Here is an 18,028-nt window from a genome sequence, read left to right as displayed (position 1 = left end):
CGAAGTCAGCATACGCAGCAAGACAACCACAGGACTCGACTACGGAAAAGCGGTGGTTTATTGAACTCCTAAAATACAAGAAAACTCATGTTTAGGTCTCACCTAAATACGCCAGAATACGAGCTTTTCTTTGTGCTTCAAATGAAAAGGATCCACTTTTGACAGATGCTCCACCAATTTCCTACAAATTTAATTGCTATATATTCAGAAATTTACCTCAAGTGACTCATTTTTTCTAAAAGAAACTCGAACTTGATTTAGGTGAATTCCAGGTGCAATATAAAACTTATGAAGCAGGCTAAAAATTCAAGACGTGTAATAACAGCAGCTCGCTTGAAAGGTCGCAGAGCTTTTGCCGCGAATTCTAGCTGATCCTTGATCCTTGCCCACAGATAGCCACGAAACCTCCAACACATGAGCATACGGACCTATGTCTGCCCATGGAATTTTATCCCTTGCTTTGAAAGGGTCAGGAGAGTCGTCATTTCCCGACACCGTCTTGCTACGAAGGTCTACAAGAGGGCTTTGAGCAACTGATTTAAAAGATGATTCAGAGAGCGAGGAAGCAGATGACTTTGTCTGCAAGCTGCTGGCGAGGGTGTACACATCGAGAAATCACATCCAGCGACGACCCCGAGGACCTTAAGCGAGCTGGAAACCACCCGCAAGTTCCTCTGTTGGCATAATCTGCTATGGATGAAAAGACTCATCTATCTAACCAAACTATCCAGTACTCCGCGTGTAAGTATGTAATCCTGCTCGGGTCAGAGTATGTTTTTGTTTTATAAAATTACAGCTTTGTTTGTTCCTACATGGCATCAGAGCGGCTAGGTCCTGGTTCGTTATTCTCTTATGCGCTAGTCGCACAAGGAGTACTCTAGGTAAGTACTATACACCTGCTTTGCACACTAGTTCTTGATTCCATTTGTATTATATTTTATCCCTTCTACTTTCTGCACGGCATGGGAACCATGGATACCGTTGTCTCTGAGGAGGTGATGCTCGCTGGGCCCTCCAATTTTCGACTCTGGAAGTCTACGCTGAGGAGCATCTTCCTTCGAGAAGATCTGGGATGTCGTAGGCGACACATTCCCTGCCATTGTTCAAACAAACGAAATTGATACAGCTTCGGCGACTACAGGCTCCTCTACACCCGGCCCTGACCTTGTCGACAGCAGCGAAACCTCCACTCCACCTATTGTCGCTTCGTCATCCACTACCAGCAGGAACCCCCTGGACATCGAACGTCTTCGCCTTAAATGACAACGTGCATCGTCATTACTGGTGCTATCTCTACAACCTGGACGTCGCATTTTTGTTATAGATGTTATTGATCCACGACTTGCTTGGCGCATGCTTGAGAGCATGTACCACATCAACACTATAGCCAATACGATGGTCGTCCTCAACAAATGGGAAGCATTACGGATGCCCGAAAGTATGGATGTCATGACTTTCATGACGCGTGTCTATGACATTCAACGAGAGCTTGTGTATATTGGTCATCCTCAGAGTAACGCGATAATCGTCCATTAAATCCTGAGTAGGCTGCCGCAACGGTTCAATCTCCTAGCTCGACAGATCCGCAAAGAACGGAGCATCCCGTCACTAGAGGAGCTCGGGGCCCGATTACAGATGGAAGAACAACACCCTTTGTTTCGAAAATCGGATTCTGAGGAGGCTCTTGTAATGCACTTAAGAGATGCAGCACATCGACGATACCGTCCCTCAACCCAATTCCGTTTTAATACTTCTTCCTCAAGAAATCAGGTACATCCCGATTCCTTCCTCTGTACTCAATGTGGCATGCGTGGACATACCTCCCGATAATGCCCTGCTCCTGCCCCTCTCCACATGGCACCACCCTCTCCCTACCGCCAAGCACCGTGGCATTTTTCTCGGCCTTCAATTGATCACAGTTCACGAGCTCTTCATGATGCCAACATCGTTGAACAAACCAGCTATGAAAGACAAAAGTTACACATTGATATAAAAATTCTATCTTGTGATCCAAAATTGTATATATCACTTGTTGGAAAATTGATACAACTTCAACACACACGTTTTGAAATATCATATGCTATAGATATCTGTAGTAGATTTATGGCAATACTTCAAATTCCTCATCTTCAAGCAGTTAAATGTATTTTTTGAGATCTAAATGATATCCAACATTTTGGCATACTTTAAAAACAAAATACCTCTCTTGACATCTTTGGATATGTAGATGATGATTGGGCAGGTGACCTTGAAGATGAAAAATCAACAACTGGCTTTGTCTTTAGTCTTGGACAAGCACCTATAACTTGGATGTCAAAGAAACAACAAACAATTGTTTGTAGCTCTACTTAGGCTGAATACATGGCTCTCTCTATAGCAACAAGAGAAGCAACTTTGTTAAAGAAATTAATTAATGATTTTGGGCTCAAAATAAATAAGTTTGTGATTATTCATTGTGAAAAAAAAAAGCAAATAATCAACGCACAAAACATATTCCTGCACATTATCATTTTACTCGTGAAAGAATCACAAGTGGAGATATACATGTTAATTTTGTTCCATCCATAGGAAAGTCTTTATTTCAAAAGTTTCGACAAAGGCTACAACTATGTGACTATCATGATCTAGAAAAGGCATCTACATCTCATTCAACTACAAGTACATGATTAAATTCATGTGAACATCAAGCTGCCTGACAGCCTCAAGCCAGAATAGTACACCTTTGACCAGTCTGATCATATGGCCATTGCTCAAAAACCAAAGTCTTCTACAAACAACACACGTCCTTCCTGCTCCTCTGCAAACTATAACGTTTATCTGACCACTCCAGTTTCTTGGCCAAGTCTAAAGTAAAAATAAATTAAAGAATGAACTCTTAATTTAGTTATTTATTTACTATTATTTGAAATATGTTAGCTCATGTCTTTCTCTTAAAACTTATAATAAGTATAATATATTTTATTTTTATTTTTTTTTATTAGTTTTTAATAATTTTTTTTAAATTCTTGAGTTTTTGTACAAAATCTCTCTTTAAAAAAGTCATTTATCTTTTAAAAAAAAAGAAAAAAAGAAAAAAAGATAGGACAATATTTATAAATTATTTAATTGATTGGAATCAAAAAGCCATATTTACAATAAATATTAAAATTTATATAAATATAATATTTTCTTTGTTAATTAATATCATTAATTGTAAGATAATTATTAATTAACAAAGGTTATTAATCATCATAGATGGTGTGTTCAAGGCATAATAGAAATCATCCTTATTAGGACCCTACAATCTAGGTTGCTTGCTTTTGCCTTGGGAGCTACATGGTCTTTGTTAATTATCTTTTTTAGTCCATAAGAGTCAATAAAAATTAATTAATTATTAGAAGTTAGAGGTTATAAATTATACACTATAGAATGGGGTTAGAAGATGCTATAAATAAGAATAATATATTTTTTTATATTATGAATCTAAACATGCCAACTTATACCTTGATTCTAATAAGAATGATAAAACAATGATAATAATAGTTAATGTTATATTTTATTTTGTAGATTTAAAAAGAAAAGAAAAGAAAAGAACAAAACAAAACAAAACAAATGGCTCTCATAAAGTTGATCTACTACAAATTCTAAGGGGTAAAAATATTCATATTGAATAGAAGAAAAACACATTAAATTTCATCTTTTGTTTTAGAGCCTTTAAGCTTATTTTTTCAAATATAAGTTGACTAAGTAATGCTTTAGGATTTTAGCCAATCAAACAATTCAAAAATTGTAGCTTCTTACCTTCTTTCTTAAATTTAAAGACTTCCTTACTTTGACTTGATACCATTGCTAAAGACCAAGGCTTCATAAAAAGAAATTTTCTTCATTAAGAAAGACATTTGTGTTAAACTTTTGTAAGGTGGCTTTTTAAATTGGGTCTTGTAATCTAAAGACTACTTGAGGTAGACTTACCACAAATTTTAAGAAAGAACACTACTCATGGCATGAAAAGGAGGGAGACAAAAAAAAAAAAAAAAAAAAAAAAAAAGTATTCTACCTCATCATTTTCACTTGGGTCCTTAAGACTGATTTTAGCCAATCAAAGGATTCAGAAATTGCAAGCTCTTACCTTTAAATAAAAAGACATCTATTAGTAAATATAAATCAGTAAGCAAAGCTAATCTAGAATTATTGTGCTAAACTCTTTGTGGTAATGTAGAACATTTTAGATGTACCACTTTGTAGAAGACATATAGCCAATTTCTTTAACACTTGTGCAGTGACCTTAAAATAACCATTCACAAATTTTTACATACCAAGTTGAACAAACAAGAGTATGATAAGATCACTTGTACTATAGCACATTCCAAATCACTGAGATCAGTCTGAATCAAATTAATTCTGGAGTAATTCACACTGAGATGTTGCAAAACATCTTCTTGAACATGAAATAATCTTCGTTGTTTGGAATTTATGTAAACCAAAATCTCTAGCAACGGGGGGTAGAATAGGCAATTTTCTAACTTAGAATAAATTTTACAAGAGCCCTAGAACTTTCTCAAATTCCGTCGCAGGTGCACCTTCAAGGAAGTGAGATGAATTACAACTCATAAATATTTAGTAAAGGATGTCTCTGTATTCTTTGACAAAGCACATAGCAAATACTTCTTAAGAAATAACAACGTTATGCCCTAAATATGACAGTAATACACAAAATTTTAACTTGCAGTCATATTGTCATCAATGCGGACTGGCACATCACTAGATTGTTAAGTACATACACAATTTTCTGCAGTCTTCTCAGCAAGGTGCAGTTCACCCAGAACAAACACATGTAATTCAGATGTATGAGCTTCAAACTAAACCCCCAGTTTGAAGAACTTGCACAAAACGGGGCCTCCAATTCAACATCACTATAAAAATAACAAAAGCACTTATAAGAAACTCAAAGATTTCTAAATATCACATCATTGTGTCCCTTCAGATATCCAAGTTTTCGTCTCCTCCAGTCAGAATACCCACTGCAACACATCAAACCAAACTCCCATCAAACTATTTGCACCCAATCTCGCACATCTTCTGACTCAATTCAGAGCGTCAATTGATTCTGATGTCATGGCTCATGAGTCATCGTCAAAAACATTCCTTCGCCTTGTAATCTGTAGTACATGACAACAGAAACAGTTAGTGACGAAATACAATCAGACTTAGAATGAGGTTTATGATTTGTAAACGATATGCTATGGAGCCATTAACTTCACTCTACGTCGGCAAATTATTGCATGACATCGAAGGATACATACCACAACTTTGGTGCTCTTCTGTGTTTGCTCATTGATTTGCTCGAGGAGTTGTATAAGTCTTTCTTCAGACACCTGAAACAACAAATCAGAAAGGCCCGAAACACAAATTGAGTGCAAATTTTGAGATTATAATTGAATCCTACCGTTGTAACCGTTCGGTGTTGGGGCCTCGAGACCTAGTAGACAATACGATGATCATTTGAGGACTCAACTCCAATCAAGCAGAATATCCTTTGAAATTGCTGCAGCAACTACGAGATAATAGCATTTCAAAGCACACCTTTTCTGTGATTTGTCCATACTGTGCACCACGCAGAATGACGTCCTCTACACCCTTGGCTTTGTCAGGCTTCACCAAGGCAATTCGAGCCACTGCCAACAAGAAATAAAACGAGAATTGTGAATAAATAAATAAATAAATAAATAAATAAAGCGGAGAGAAAAGAAAGAAAAAGGAAGAAGAAACATCCCATGGGCAGGACATGGTGAAATCCAAGGAGTTAATTAACTTTCAAAACCATGTAATCAAATTTACAAAATGACATACATACAATCTTCAATGCAGATTTTACCAGCTTCCTAAGCATGTGGAATCTGATGGACTAATTAAGAAACTTAATCAAGCTGCCAGCGGAGTAAAATCTTACGCCGTTCACGTGCCTGCGACGACAAAACCCTAGCAAGCATCATTTGTCTGCGTTCTGCAGCCTCTCTGTCCAAGTAATAGATGCATAACTCAGCGACCAAGAGCAAGTGACTCAGAACAAAAACACGTGGAATGTAGACACATAGCAGCGAAACAACAGCTGAGCATGACTGTCTCAGACAAAAAGTGACTGAAAAAACAGAATAAAACGCACACACCTCTGCTGCTCCTCTTGAGCCTGTTGTTGTTCTAAACTTTGTGCACCGCCCTGTGCAGAACCTTCCACGCATTGGTAACATCAGAAAGGACAAAGGAACGTCTATCAACACCAGCCAAATCAAGTGTAAAACATCAATAACCGACCCTAGCAATTTACAGACATCATCCGCGTTTCAGAAAGGCTTACCGCACCACCCTTTTGTCCTCCGCGTTGCGCCATGAGCTCCTGCATCCGGCGCTGCCGAATGGCGTCCAGCTCTGAGTCGCCCTGTGGTCATTCCATTCAACCATGACTCTTTCAGTCCAGCCTAAAATCCTTCTAAGTCTTCTTGAACTCATTTTTCAAGCCCTCACATCCACTTCATGCGGGAAAATCCCTTGATTCAACAAAATCATCAACCCTAATCTCGTTACAGATCCAGGTCGAGCACAACTTAGGATCAATTAAGTTTCTCTTCTAAAGTGCTAAAAGAAAAAAACAATAATAACACAGAATTAGAGAAGAGCGTTCTATCCGATTCGCAACACAAGCTACGCCCAGACAGACGAACAATGCTCAATCAAAAAAAAAAAAAAAAAAAAAAAAAAAATTGGAGACAATATAACCAAAGAAAAACATGAGAATCGTACCATCTCTGCTAAACTCTGGCTAAGATCTTAGCGAGGGATGTCGATTGTCGATTGCGTATTAGCTCCGACCACAGCGTCGAAGCGCACAAACTGGGATTCTGAGCAACTTTTTAACGTTGCCAAGGAGGCGACAGCAAGAAAAATGGTGAGCTTTGGTGTGCCGGCTGCCGCAGACGCGCGGCCGCGGCTGTTGCTCTACGCACCGCGGCCTCCTCGGGCCCACCGCGTCACGTCTCCCACTTTGAGTGTTAATTGATCCTTGTGTAACCAAATAAGATTAGTTTGAAGATGTGTTAATATTAAAATAAAGAAAAATTAAATATATTAATTTAATTATATAAAAAATATTTTTAGATATCAAAGTTAAAAGTGTCTATTTGAGTGAACCTATCCAAAGTCTCATCTATCTATTCATTGTATTCATTATCCTATCCATCTATTTGGTAATTGTTTGATAGCAATTGATCAAAAAAGTTATAATCATGCTCATTTCCTACCCTCTTTTTGTTCTCCTTACCATTTCTTAGCATTTTAGTCACCATTTTAGGTTCAACCTTTTTAGTTCCTTTTTTGTAACTACTCTCAATTATTTTTTACGAATTTAGCCCTTCCTATACTTTTAGAATGTAATTTGAGTGGTGGTGGTGGCTATTGGTGAAATGCCACCATTACATTTCCAAGTTTTTGCTCAAATATTGGTGCAGTATACAAAAATCTTGTATTAAAGTATTAGTTCTTATTACATTGAGCATTAAAAAAGCTATATTTTTTGTAATAACATATTTAAAAAAATAAGAACATGTTATTGATATTTGTAGTGGATGAGATATCAAGAAAGTTTTTTGAATAATTTCCAAATGCACATATAGATTATAGAGGTGATTGGATTATATTATTATTTGCTTATGTCAAAGATTATTATGGTATGTGAATTGTTTTGAGCAATTTGCAAATGATATTTGCAATGCTTTGTATTCTAAACAACACTTTTATATATAGACTATGATAATGAGAATAAGAAATAGATTATAATAATGTTCTTATTAATCAATTGGCAATATTTAAAAACTTACAAAAAAATGCTCATATTAGACTTTGTAGTATTGATGTTAATTGCTATTGAAAGCTCTATATTGCTTTCCAATTCCTTGTTCTATTAAAATTATTAATTCCTTGTTCATTTTATTAAAGTTTTAAATTTAGCTTACTCTTGAGAAGGTTAATTAAGAGAGAAAATTGAATTTGGTATAAAAAAAACAAAGGACTAAACTTTGCTTGCAAGAACATCATTAAAAGCCAATTTATAATATTTTTCTAATAATAAATTAGTTCAAATTACTAGTACTAATTTGTGACAAGTTGGATTTATTTTAGACCTAAAAAGCTAGACTCATTGACAATCCAAAAACTAAAATTGTTGAATGTTGTGTATATGCTATTGGTATAGATTAAACTAGACACAAGAATAATATATTGGAAAAGAAGTACAATTGAAATATATAGAGATTATCTAATTGTATTACATAATATCAACTATATCTTTTAAATTAAACACATCCCTTATATTAGCAAATAACTTTTAAATAAAGAAAACTTGATAATTAAAAAATTATCAGATTTAGTTATTAATATACATTAGAAATTAGATGTAGAATTTCACTTTAACTTCTATATATATATATATATATATACATACATCCATTCATATTTATAGATGTTAATAGTGGGCTTAGTTGCCTATCTATAACTAATTGTATATTTGATTAAAACTATTTCTTTTTTAAAGTATAATTTTAAAGTCAAAGTTGTTCATAAGTATAAACAATAAGTAATGATAATAATTGTAATAGTATCACAATAAGTAGCTTTTAATTTTGCTCACATTCACAATTTATTTTTAAAATATTGTTATTACTCATGGAGCCCTTCATTGGTTTATATTTTGATTTATAAGTTCTATTACAAATTTAATCAACAATGTTTCATATGAAGCTTCTACAAAGAATATTATCTAAAAATTTTGAAGGTAAATTTTCTTATAAAGTCTTTCAGTAACATCTCCTCATCGGTGTATACAACATGTTAGTAGAACTCAAAAAATGTGTCCTGTCCTTTCAAAAAGAAAAAGAAAAACATTAATTTAAATACAAGCAAGACAAAAACTGTGTTTGATCTATGACTACCCAATGATTTTGTAGTTGTTTATTTATTGATCAGTCCTACATCCTAGTATTCTAGTTTAGCTATTCGGCTAAATGTCCCATGTTTTAAAGTAATTTATGCATGTATATCTTTTTATTCATATTTATTGGATTTCAAGATTTGTGATTACATTTTTAGCCACTAATGTTTTGAAAGGAAATTATCGCAACAAATCAAGGTAAAATATTCGAAAGACTGCCTGTGTTGACAAAAAAACTAAAAATAATGACAGATTATTCTTGAAAGAACTCACATCACATATTAAGTATTAATTAGTTCAAATATAGTCAAAAGTCAAATTCAAACACACTTGCACATTGTAAAGAACATTCATTCAATGTTAGCAAAAATGATATTTTTTATTAGACTTACATAAACTTTCTTCATACATAACCATCATGTTTTTATATAAGGTGACATTATTTTTAAACCTAAGTTTAGTCTTTAAAAAAAAAAAAAAAAAAAAAAAAATGGTACACCAAATTATACCAAATGAAACCAAGACCATTGATTCATCAAGTTTCTACTACAATGAATCTGAGCTTAAAACTTGCTCACACAACTTTTTTAGGGTTTTTTGTTCTTGGATCACAAAACCCTTCCAAAGTGTACACCCTTTCAATTTATTTAATTTCACTTCTACGAACATTTTCACAAAAAGAAACCCACTCTTCAAAATGTGGACCGAAACTTTAAGATGTGTTGGATTTGGTCGTGCCCACCCGAGAGGAGGCGTTTCCCGTGCACTTTAAAGCAAACCCTCGTTGCGAAGACTCGAATTCCGAGGGCCCGGCATAAGGCCCGACGCGCGGAGCTTCACGGCCTCAGAAGGACCGGGGGTTGGGATGAGCGTAATGCCCGGGCAGGAGGGAATACGCGAGAGGGGGGGGTGGAGCCCGGGCATCCAGGCATCACGATTGGCCAATTAGAATGAATAGCTTAGTAATGTGTGGTTGGCCTTGTATTGCGATGAGAAAGAAAAACATAAAAGTCATCCATATTCACTTAGTCATTCATCCATGCGGTGTTTTATCCTGCCTTGGGGAGGGTGGGGAGTGTCGAAAGGCGGAGGAACGAGGAGAGGTGGAGAAGTGCACCCGTCCACTGAACCCAAGTGATGATCTTTCTTACGCCATCGCAGAGTCGACAGCTGGAAACGATCATCGTCGGGGAGAGGCTCAGAATCCGCAGCTGTGGTTGCTGTTCAATTCGACAAAGGGTTGGAGGAGCGATGGCACGAAGGAAGCGCGGCGAAGGAGCGAAAAAAGTGTAGGAGCGGAGGTGAGGTGCGGAAGCAGAGCGGAATTGGGGAGTGGGAGGAAAGGGGGGCGAGCGGGACTGATTCCGTCCCATCTTGTCAATGCGAGGCTTGCAACATACAAACACGACAAGCAGAATGTTGCACTCCGGTGCAATGGCTGGTCGACAATTGCCATCGCTGTGTGCGCCTGGTTGCACTCGCCTGGCGACCAAGCCTGACTATGTGTCCGTCATTGCGAAGGTTTGTGAAATTTCGTGAAATGGGGGGAAGGGGGGCAGAATCCTTGGATCTTGATGAATGTACGGGAGTTTATCGAGGGGTTTCCAGGCTCTATTGCTTTTGTGGCCTCCTGGATTGAGAGGACGATACTGCATGTGTTGCGCTGCAATGTCGGTGAGTAAGATCTTTCGAAGAGGGTTTGACGGTCTGTGGTGTTTGTAGAGTACAACGTGTGTGGTGGACGGTGTTGGTGATTGCGTCAGTTCTCGTCTCGGACAGGCAACGTCTGTTGGAGCGCTGTTGGACATTCCAGAATCGCCCGTTGTTGACTTGGATAACTTGCTTCAGGTAATTACTCGCTCATGGCTGTGAGATTTTTGCAATTGAGGGGGTATCCTTCTGATGGCTGTAAGATCTGTATATCTTGGAGATCATGCCTTTTCTCGTTAATGCACCTGATCACCGAGAAAACCATCCACAACCATGCTAAAATCTCGTGAAGGAAATTGACCTGCCAAAGATGTCGGTGACTTTCGGCTCAGTAGGTTTGTTGGTTAGGTGTAGATACAGACGAAATTCAAGAATTCATTACGCTTTAAAGTAGATTTTTATCAGAAATGCTGACATTATCTGGGATTGCTGGCGATGTTCGAAACAAATGGAGGCTTCTGTGTTGAATATGGAGACGAGTTTACACACTGAAAACCTCGGCAGAAAGATAAAGAAACCTTGGAACGGGAAAATCAGACCGCGAACCAAGGCCTCTCAAGCTCCATGGACATCAGCTGACTGCGCACAGAGGGTCGATGGTATGCTTGCGGATCTGGAAGAAGAGGGTATTCTAGGAGCATGGGCTGTGCTCGATGCGTGGGTAGGGAAGATAACACGGGTAGATGTCGCAAGGGTCATCCGAGAACTCGGCTCACGAATGAACGTAGCTCTTGCTCTCGAAGTCTTTGAGTGGATGCGGGTGCAGAAAGGGCGACTGAAACCAAATGGACACACCTACACCCTTGTTCTTGGGGTGTTGGGGCGAGCAGGTTTGACAATTCAAGCCCGAGAATTGTTTGATGAGATGCTTTCTTCAGGTGTAGAGGTAGGTCTTCACTCTTTTAATTCCATGATTGGAGCTTATGCGAGAAAAGGCCTTTTTAAGAAGGCTTGGAGGATGTATGAGGATATGGTGGAAAGTGGAATACAAGCTGACGAAATCACACTTAGTACACTTTTGAGCGGGGTTGGGAAGACGCAGCTCCCCGTCGAGACAGCTGAGAAGATTTTTTCTAAGATAAAGGAAAACGGGATTTTGCCCAGAGTGGAGACGTACAACACACTACTATCCGTGCTCAGTAGAGGAGGGCACACAGAACGATGCAAAGAGCTAGAAATAGAAATGCAAAGGCTGGAGGTTGTACCAAATATCATTACCTTCAATACGCTGCTCATGATGCATGTCCAAGGTGGGAGATTGAAAGAGGCTGCGGAGGTATATCAAAGGATTCTAGATGCAGGGCTTAAACCGACTGTAGTCACTTACACTGGGTTGGTTCAAATGTACTGCCGTGCATCTAAGCACAAGGAAGCAATCGAAGTGTTCCTAGAAATGCGGAGGGTAGGGTGTAAGCCAGATTTGATGATTTATAGTCTAATGATAAGTGTGTATGGGAAGGCTGGATCTGCTGAAGAAGCTGCCCTTGTATTCAGGCAGTTGCAAAACGATGGTTATATACCAAATGTGGTTACTTGGTGCTGCCTCATACAGGCGTTCGGGTGGCAAGGGAAGATGCAGGAGATAGGAGCTTTCTTTAACGAAATGCTGGCTTCTGGTTGCCTTCCCGATTTGACTCTGTACAACGTCATGATGGGTGCTTATGGCCGATATGGACACTCTGTCCAGGCTGCTATCTTGTTTCGGAGGATGCAAGCCCAAGGGATTAGCCCTAATGCAGTTTCTTACGACACCATGATTCAGGCGTATTGTCATTCGAAACAAGCTGCCGATGCTCAAATAGTCCTTGACCAGATGACACGTGCTGGGTTTTCCCCCGACAGATCCTCGCGTGCAATGCTCCAGCAATTAGTAGGTGTAAAAAACTCAGGTGATAGTCAAATACGTCTGACTCGCAAGGAGCAACGCAGGATAATAATGCCAAGACCATCTAACAGAGTCTAGGTTGTCATACAGTATGTAAAGTAAACACTCAGATTCATTTCTTTGCCAAGTCCGAAGGACTCTGCAGTTTCTAGCAGCATGTACGAACGCGTCCCTGTCAATGCTAACTTGTAGCTTCCAAGATGCTGTTGTTGTGTGACGCCCCAGGTGCGAATCTAGCCGGGATGTCCTCTCCGCTTCAGTTGCTTCAGGCTCGTTTTTTACGATTTAACCCCGAATCCAACCTTGAGCTCCTGATGGGCACAAGGCAGTGATAGGTAAAGCTTCTTCAACGATGCTTGGGTGTGGTAGGAAATCTGGGATGTGGTTTAGAATCAACGAGGTTGTTTCATTCAATATTCAAACGTGCAGAACTTTTTTTTATCTCTTCTGTTGGTGAGACATGACAACCAGGTGTACACTGAGTTAAGTGAAGGCATTGGCTGAGTTTTTGGATATTCTTTCGAACGTTTAGGTGATCTTCGAAGTCGTCAATGCTCTGACGTTTCTCAGCAGATTTTGACCTGCTGAAATTTCACCCTTTTGCTCGGTGGAAACAAAACCCACATTTCAATAAATCAATGACGCTTTTATCCAAAACAATTCGTCTGAAAATTAGCAACCATGGCAATTTGTGCTGAATACTGTTTTGCAACTGGGGTCTTGCACGATACCGTTCAACGTAGAATTGATGAAGCCCCAATACTACATCATCTGGCATTCCCTGTCTTACCGAGGGAGAAGATTCTATAATCTTGGAAAACTGCGACGTGAAATTTCTCTAAAGAGTTGATCGAGACAGCGAAGCAGATGTGAATATTCTTGTATGAACGGAATAGTCTCACTATCCATGTTTGCTTCATCTGCTATTATTGCCACGCTTCAAAGGGCATACAGTTGTGAAGTATCCTCAAGCCTGTTCAAATTATAGACATTCCATCCACAGCTTTGCACGCTCTTTTCCATTTTTCTCGTTAAGCTTTTGTGGAGTGGCTGAAAAAACAGATCTGTCGTTCTGTTTGCTGCCTCCAAATCTGAATCAGAATGTTGGATTCAATTAAAAAGGTGCAACATAAAAATTATGTGGAGTTAGGGGACAACTTTTTAAGGTATGATGGCAGTTTTCGGGGTGTAAAATGGTTTAAATAAAGCATATTACAATTTTAGGAATGCAGATGAGACAATAACATGTATATGGATATGTGGGTATACATATATAGTATGTGGATATTATATATACATGTAGTATGAGGGTTGACTTTGTGTGTGTGTGTGAATATATATATATATATATATATATATATTATTATTAAGTTTGTATCAGTATTTTGAATTTCACAACTTATTGTAAAATTTGGGTAGAAGGAATTTATCTTAAGATTGTAATAATATATCGTGACATGATCATAAAATATATATATATATATATATATATATATACATGTTAAAGTAGGCATGTTTTGTATGAAAGTTTTAACATAAACAATATATAATATGTCCAGCTGAACAAAAATAAGTAAAGTTTGTACAACTTTTCAAGCTAACTTATTTTGAACCATTTCTTAGTGACTTTACAAATAAATATAATAATAAGGACATATTATATATTGGCAACAACCGCCCCCCCCCTTTTTTTTTTATCGAGTACTATTTTGTTTATATATCTCTTTCACATTTATGTGTACGATGTTTCTTCTCATATTATTTCAAACATGTGTATATGTACTATTGCAGTATCCTTTATTTTTTTGTTGCAATATTAATAAAAGTAAGTTATTGTGATTTTTGGCTACATTTTTTGCATTGCATTTCTTTATTCATTATTGTAGAACATAGTTTTAAATGTTAGTCATGAAGCAAAGCAAGACTGGCTAATGCTGATTTCAATTGAATAATTATTCTATACTACATGGTTGAGGGTAACTATACTTTTATCACAAATAAGAAAATGAGGAAAAGAAAAAAGAAAAAAATGTTGATAATATACAACACCATTACCATCATTAAACGTTTACAACAAGCAACCGACTATCAAAATCCAATGCTGTAAAATTAAAACAATAACAAAGCATAAAATCAAACTACAAATAACAAAGTTTGAATTGAAGACAATAAACCAATGGTATCTACAACGGTAACGAAACGTATAAGAAAATATCTAAAACATGTTTCGACATTGCAACCCAATTGCAGAAGCGATAACGCAAAAAACACACAACTCCTACAAACGCAAAAAAAGCTGCACGAAGAGGAAGGAGTAAAAATTACAAACAATCGCAACCGTGAGCGGAACTGCGCACGAGAGGTCCATCAGGACCATCACCCATCGCGCACATCGACACACACACAGCGAAGGAAACCATCGCAATTCGCCCATGACCCAACAAACCCAACAACAAACCCAGTGGAGGAATGTGACCCAACAGCAGTAATGAGCGATCGGCAAAATTCAGGAGGTGGAGGAGGATTAGGAGGAGCCCTGACAGCCAGACAGACAACGCACGGTTTTGTTCCTTATATTGAGGAGACACAGCAGCCACAATAAACAAAAACCAGATGGATGATGGATGGGCCAATGAACGAAGAATAAGCAACCACTGCAACACCAGCAGCAGCAACAGAGCTTGCATGACAAACAAAGAGGGGGGGTCAGTGCTCACAGAGACAGACCAACACACCAACAAACAAACCCACAAACGAGAAGGGATGACGTGAAGCCCTCGTCGCAGAATCCTCTCTATTCAATCGAGAAGGAGGCTGATGCTGATGCCCTTACCACTTACCCGGATGACTCTTTCCTTTTACTATTGTGCGGCTTAGCTGGGCATGCCGTTGGATGACCTTTCTCATTATGTACATTAGGAATATATATATATATATATATATATATTATTACATTAGTAAATATGGTATTTTAAATTTAAAATTTACAATAAAATAAAGTTTATAAATTATTATCAAAATACAACTAAAAACTAACTTAAATATATCTCACAACTTCAATTATGTTATCTTTTCTAATACAATTGTATATGTTTTTGAAAGATACAAAAATATATTTTACATAAAATATACCATGAAAGTTTTTATATCACTCTTATTTATTTTGATTATTGATTTATCAAAACTGTAGCTTATTTTAATAATATTATTCTAATCAACATGTATCACTAAACTAATGATGCTTCAATATGTTTTTTTGTACTAAGCTTTTTATCTATTTTATCATTATAAATATATTTTTGTATTTTAATTTAAATATTAAATTTTTATAAAAGAAAAAATTTAACCTAATTTTCTTGTTGTGCATGTAAATATATAAATATATATATATGTTTTTTTTTTTTTTTTTTTAATATAGAATGAATATAAACTACTATTATTAAAAAAATACATCTTATTACCTTATATATATATATATATATATATATACAGTGACAAACAAAATCGAGTACAAAATCTGAACACTCATAGTTCATTGATCCTTCCAACTGACACATAAGTCAATTGATAGAATTACTTTTTTATTGTGTGTATTCATCCAGTCCTCTACATGGATGAAAAATCTCATTATCATTTGAGGTAGGGTTTATGAGAAAAGTGTTGTAGAAGCACACAGACGTGCGTACTCAGTTTTGGTTACTTCTTCTTGCTGAATTTCAAAATTTCAATGTACACTCCTTGTTGCAAGATTTGAGGGCATTTTTTGTTTGTTGTGTTGCTCTTGTTGTATACTATCTATAGTGAAAGTTGATTTGTCAATTGTATCTCTATGCCTCGGTTGTGTGAATCATTGAAGCACCAAGCATTGGTGCAACTTAGGAGTGGTGTTTCTACAAGAAAAGTTGCAGACTCACTTGGAATGAGTCAGTCTTTAGTAGCTCATATGAGGAGGGAGATTAGTGGTGAAATAGAAAAGCAAAGAGGAGGACATCCAAAGGTTTTAGGAGAGCAAGAGAAGCAACTTGGTGTGCACCTTGTCACTGCTGGTTGTCTCAAAATGGCAAGTGCAGCTGCAAAACAACTTCGAGAAAAAACAAGTAAACACTTCTCAGACATCACCTTGAGGCGTGGTTTGAGAGAAGCTGGTTTGGGTGCTTGTGTGCAACAAAAGAAGCCTCTACTTGCCAAAAGACATGTTCTTGCAAGGTTGAGTTTTGCTCATAAATACAAAAATTGGACCGTTGATGATTGGAGACGGGTTATTTTCAGTGATGAGACAAAGATTAACCTAATCAACTCAGATGGTAGGTCTTGGTGTTGGTTGAGAGAAGGAGAACGACCTGGACCTAAACATGTTAGTCAAACTATCAAACATGGTGGTGGTTCAATTATGATTTGGGGTTGTATGACTGCTTTTGGGCTGGGTGCTTGGTATCAAATTGAAGGTAGAATGGAGCAACACTTGTACAAAAAAATTTTAGAAACCTACTTGCAAAGTACCACACAGAATTACAACTTAGATCCTACTAAGGTGGTTTTTCAACATGATAATGATCCCAAACATACGGCAAAAAGTGTTCAGTTTTGGCTCTCTTCACAGCCATTTCAGCTCCTTCGATGGCCAGTTCAATCTCCAGATTTGAATCCAATAGAACATTTTTGGGCCCTTCTCAAACAACGTTTAAGCCAAGTCACTCCAAGGCCAAGAGGTGTTCAAGAATTGTGGGAGAATGTTTGTAGTATTTACCCTAGTTTTGATGCAAAAGATTGTGAGAAACTATACAAAAGTATGCCAAGAAGGATTTCAGCTGTTTTGGAAGCAAAAGGTTATTGGACTAAATATTGAAGTTTGAAGATTTTCTTTGAATAATACTGAGTACAAGACATAGTTGTTGATTTGACTTTGTAGAAGGATGTTTAGTTATCAATTTGATGTGCAACTTTGTACATGTGTACAAGACTGTGTGTATTATTCCATGTAACTTTCAGATTTATAAAGCAATCATTGAAATTTCTGTAATTGCTCTTGAAAGTTGGCACTTCAGATTTTGTACTCAGTTTTGTTTGTCACTGTATGTATATATATATATATATATATATATATTACTTGAAAAAAAATCCATTATATGAAATTTAGAAACTTCGTTGATTTATATTTATATGCTATACAAATTTCTTATAATGCTTCAAAACAAGTTTGTTTCTGAGATCTTTTTCCAGTTTCTAATTTTAAATACTAATTTGATTTTACGTTTTTTCAGCATTACAGCTATTGCAACAACCCTGCCTGCGAGAGGCACATTGTTGTCCTTAACACATGTCTTTTTTATAATTTTTATTTCATTCTTTTCAAACACCACATCATCCATCATTATCATACCTAATCTCAAATAAACTTGTATTATTTTAATTATTTAATTATGTTATTTTAATTAGAGCTTGTATTTCTAAAAAAGATAAAAAAAATAGTCATG

The 18,028-nt window shown here is 36.8% G+C and overlaps 3 protein-coding genes across 3 annotated transcripts; 1 reads left to right on the top strand and 2 right to left on the bottom strand.

Moving 5' to 3' along the window:
• Positions 1 to 4,686: 4,686 nt before the first annotated feature.
• On the bottom strand, positions 4,687 to 6,877 carry LOC112291359 (uncharacterized). Its single transcript, XM_024538638.3, has 7 exons — positions 6,778 to 6,877; positions 6,335 to 6,415; positions 6,147 to 6,196; positions 5,930 to 5,994; positions 5,563 to 5,654; positions 5,283 to 5,354; positions 4,687 to 5,138 (listed from the first exon to the last, which is right to left on the bottom strand). Exons 1-7 carry the CDS (start codon positions 6,778 to 6,780, stop codon positions 5,100 to 5,102), a joined length of 402 nt encoding a protein of 133 aa, XP_024394406.1. The 5' UTR covers positions 6,781 to 6,877; the 3' UTR covers positions 4,687 to 5,099.
• A 3,172-nt stretch (positions 6,878 to 10,049) lies between these two features.
• On the top strand, positions 10,050 to 12,995 carry LOC112291358 (uncharacterized). Its single transcript, XM_024538637.3, has 3 exons — positions 10,050 to 10,480; positions 10,682 to 10,807; positions 11,124 to 12,995. The coding sequence occupies exons 1-3, from the start codon at positions 10,340 to 10,342 to the stop codon at positions 12,630 to 12,632; spliced, it is 1,776 nt and encodes a 591-aa protein (XP_024394405.1). The 5' UTR covers positions 10,050 to 10,339; the 3' UTR covers positions 12,633 to 12,995.
• Positions 12,996 to 13,398: 403 nt separating this feature from the next.
• Positions 13,399 to 15,318, bottom strand: LOC141046167 (uncharacterized). Its single transcript, XM_073538636.1, has 2 exons — positions 14,880 to 15,318; positions 13,399 to 13,645 (listed from the first exon to the last, which is right to left on the bottom strand). Exons 1-2 carry the CDS (start codon positions 15,239 to 15,241, stop codon positions 13,537 to 13,539), a joined length of 471 nt encoding a protein of 156 aa, XP_073394737.1. The 5' UTR covers positions 15,242 to 15,318; the 3' UTR covers positions 13,399 to 13,536.
• Positions 15,319 to 18,028: the final 2,710 nt, after the last annotated feature.

Source organism: Physcomitrium patens, chromosome 14 (assembly GCF_059467195.1).
Source record: "Physcomitrium patens ecotype Gransden chromosome 14, ASM5946719v1, whole genome shotgun sequence".
NCBI lineage: Eukaryota > Viridiplantae > Streptophyta > Bryopsida > Funariales > Funariaceae > Physcomitrium > Physcomitrium patens.
The sequence above is the reverse complement of the archived record's forward strand: the minus strand, read 5'-3'. Positions and strand labels throughout refer to the sequence as shown.

Coding starts and splice junctions, on each gene's coding strand:
- LOC112291359 (XM_024538638.3), bottom strand. Junction 5,655..5,929: donor GTCGCAGGCACGTGAACGGC/GTAAGATTTTAC, acceptor TCTTGTTGGCAG/TGGCTCGAATTGCCTTGGTG. Junction 5,355..5,562: donor ATGGACAAATCACAGAAAAG/GTGTGCTTTGAA, acceptor TTGTTGTTTCAG/GTGTCTGAAGAAAGACTTAT.
- LOC112291358 (XM_024538637.3), top strand. CDS start 10,340: ATGCGAGGCTTGCAACATACAAACACGACAAGCAGAATGTTGCACTCC. Junction 10,481..10,681: donor ATGTGTCCGTCATTGCGAAG/GTTTGTGAAATT, acceptor TGGTGTTTGTAG/AGTACAACGTGTGTGGTGGA. Junction 10,808..11,123: donor ACTTGGATAACTTGCTTCAG/GTAATTACTCGC, acceptor AAACAAATGGAG/GCTTCTGTGTTGAATATGGA.
- LOC141046167 (XM_073538636.1), bottom strand. CDS start 15,241: ATGCAAGCTCTGTTGCTGCTGCTGGTGTTGCAGTGGTTGCTTATTCTT. Junction 13,646..14,879: donor GCTCACGGTTGCGATTGTTT/GTAATTTTTACT, acceptor ATTCTGATTCAG/ATTTGGAGGCAGCAAACAGA.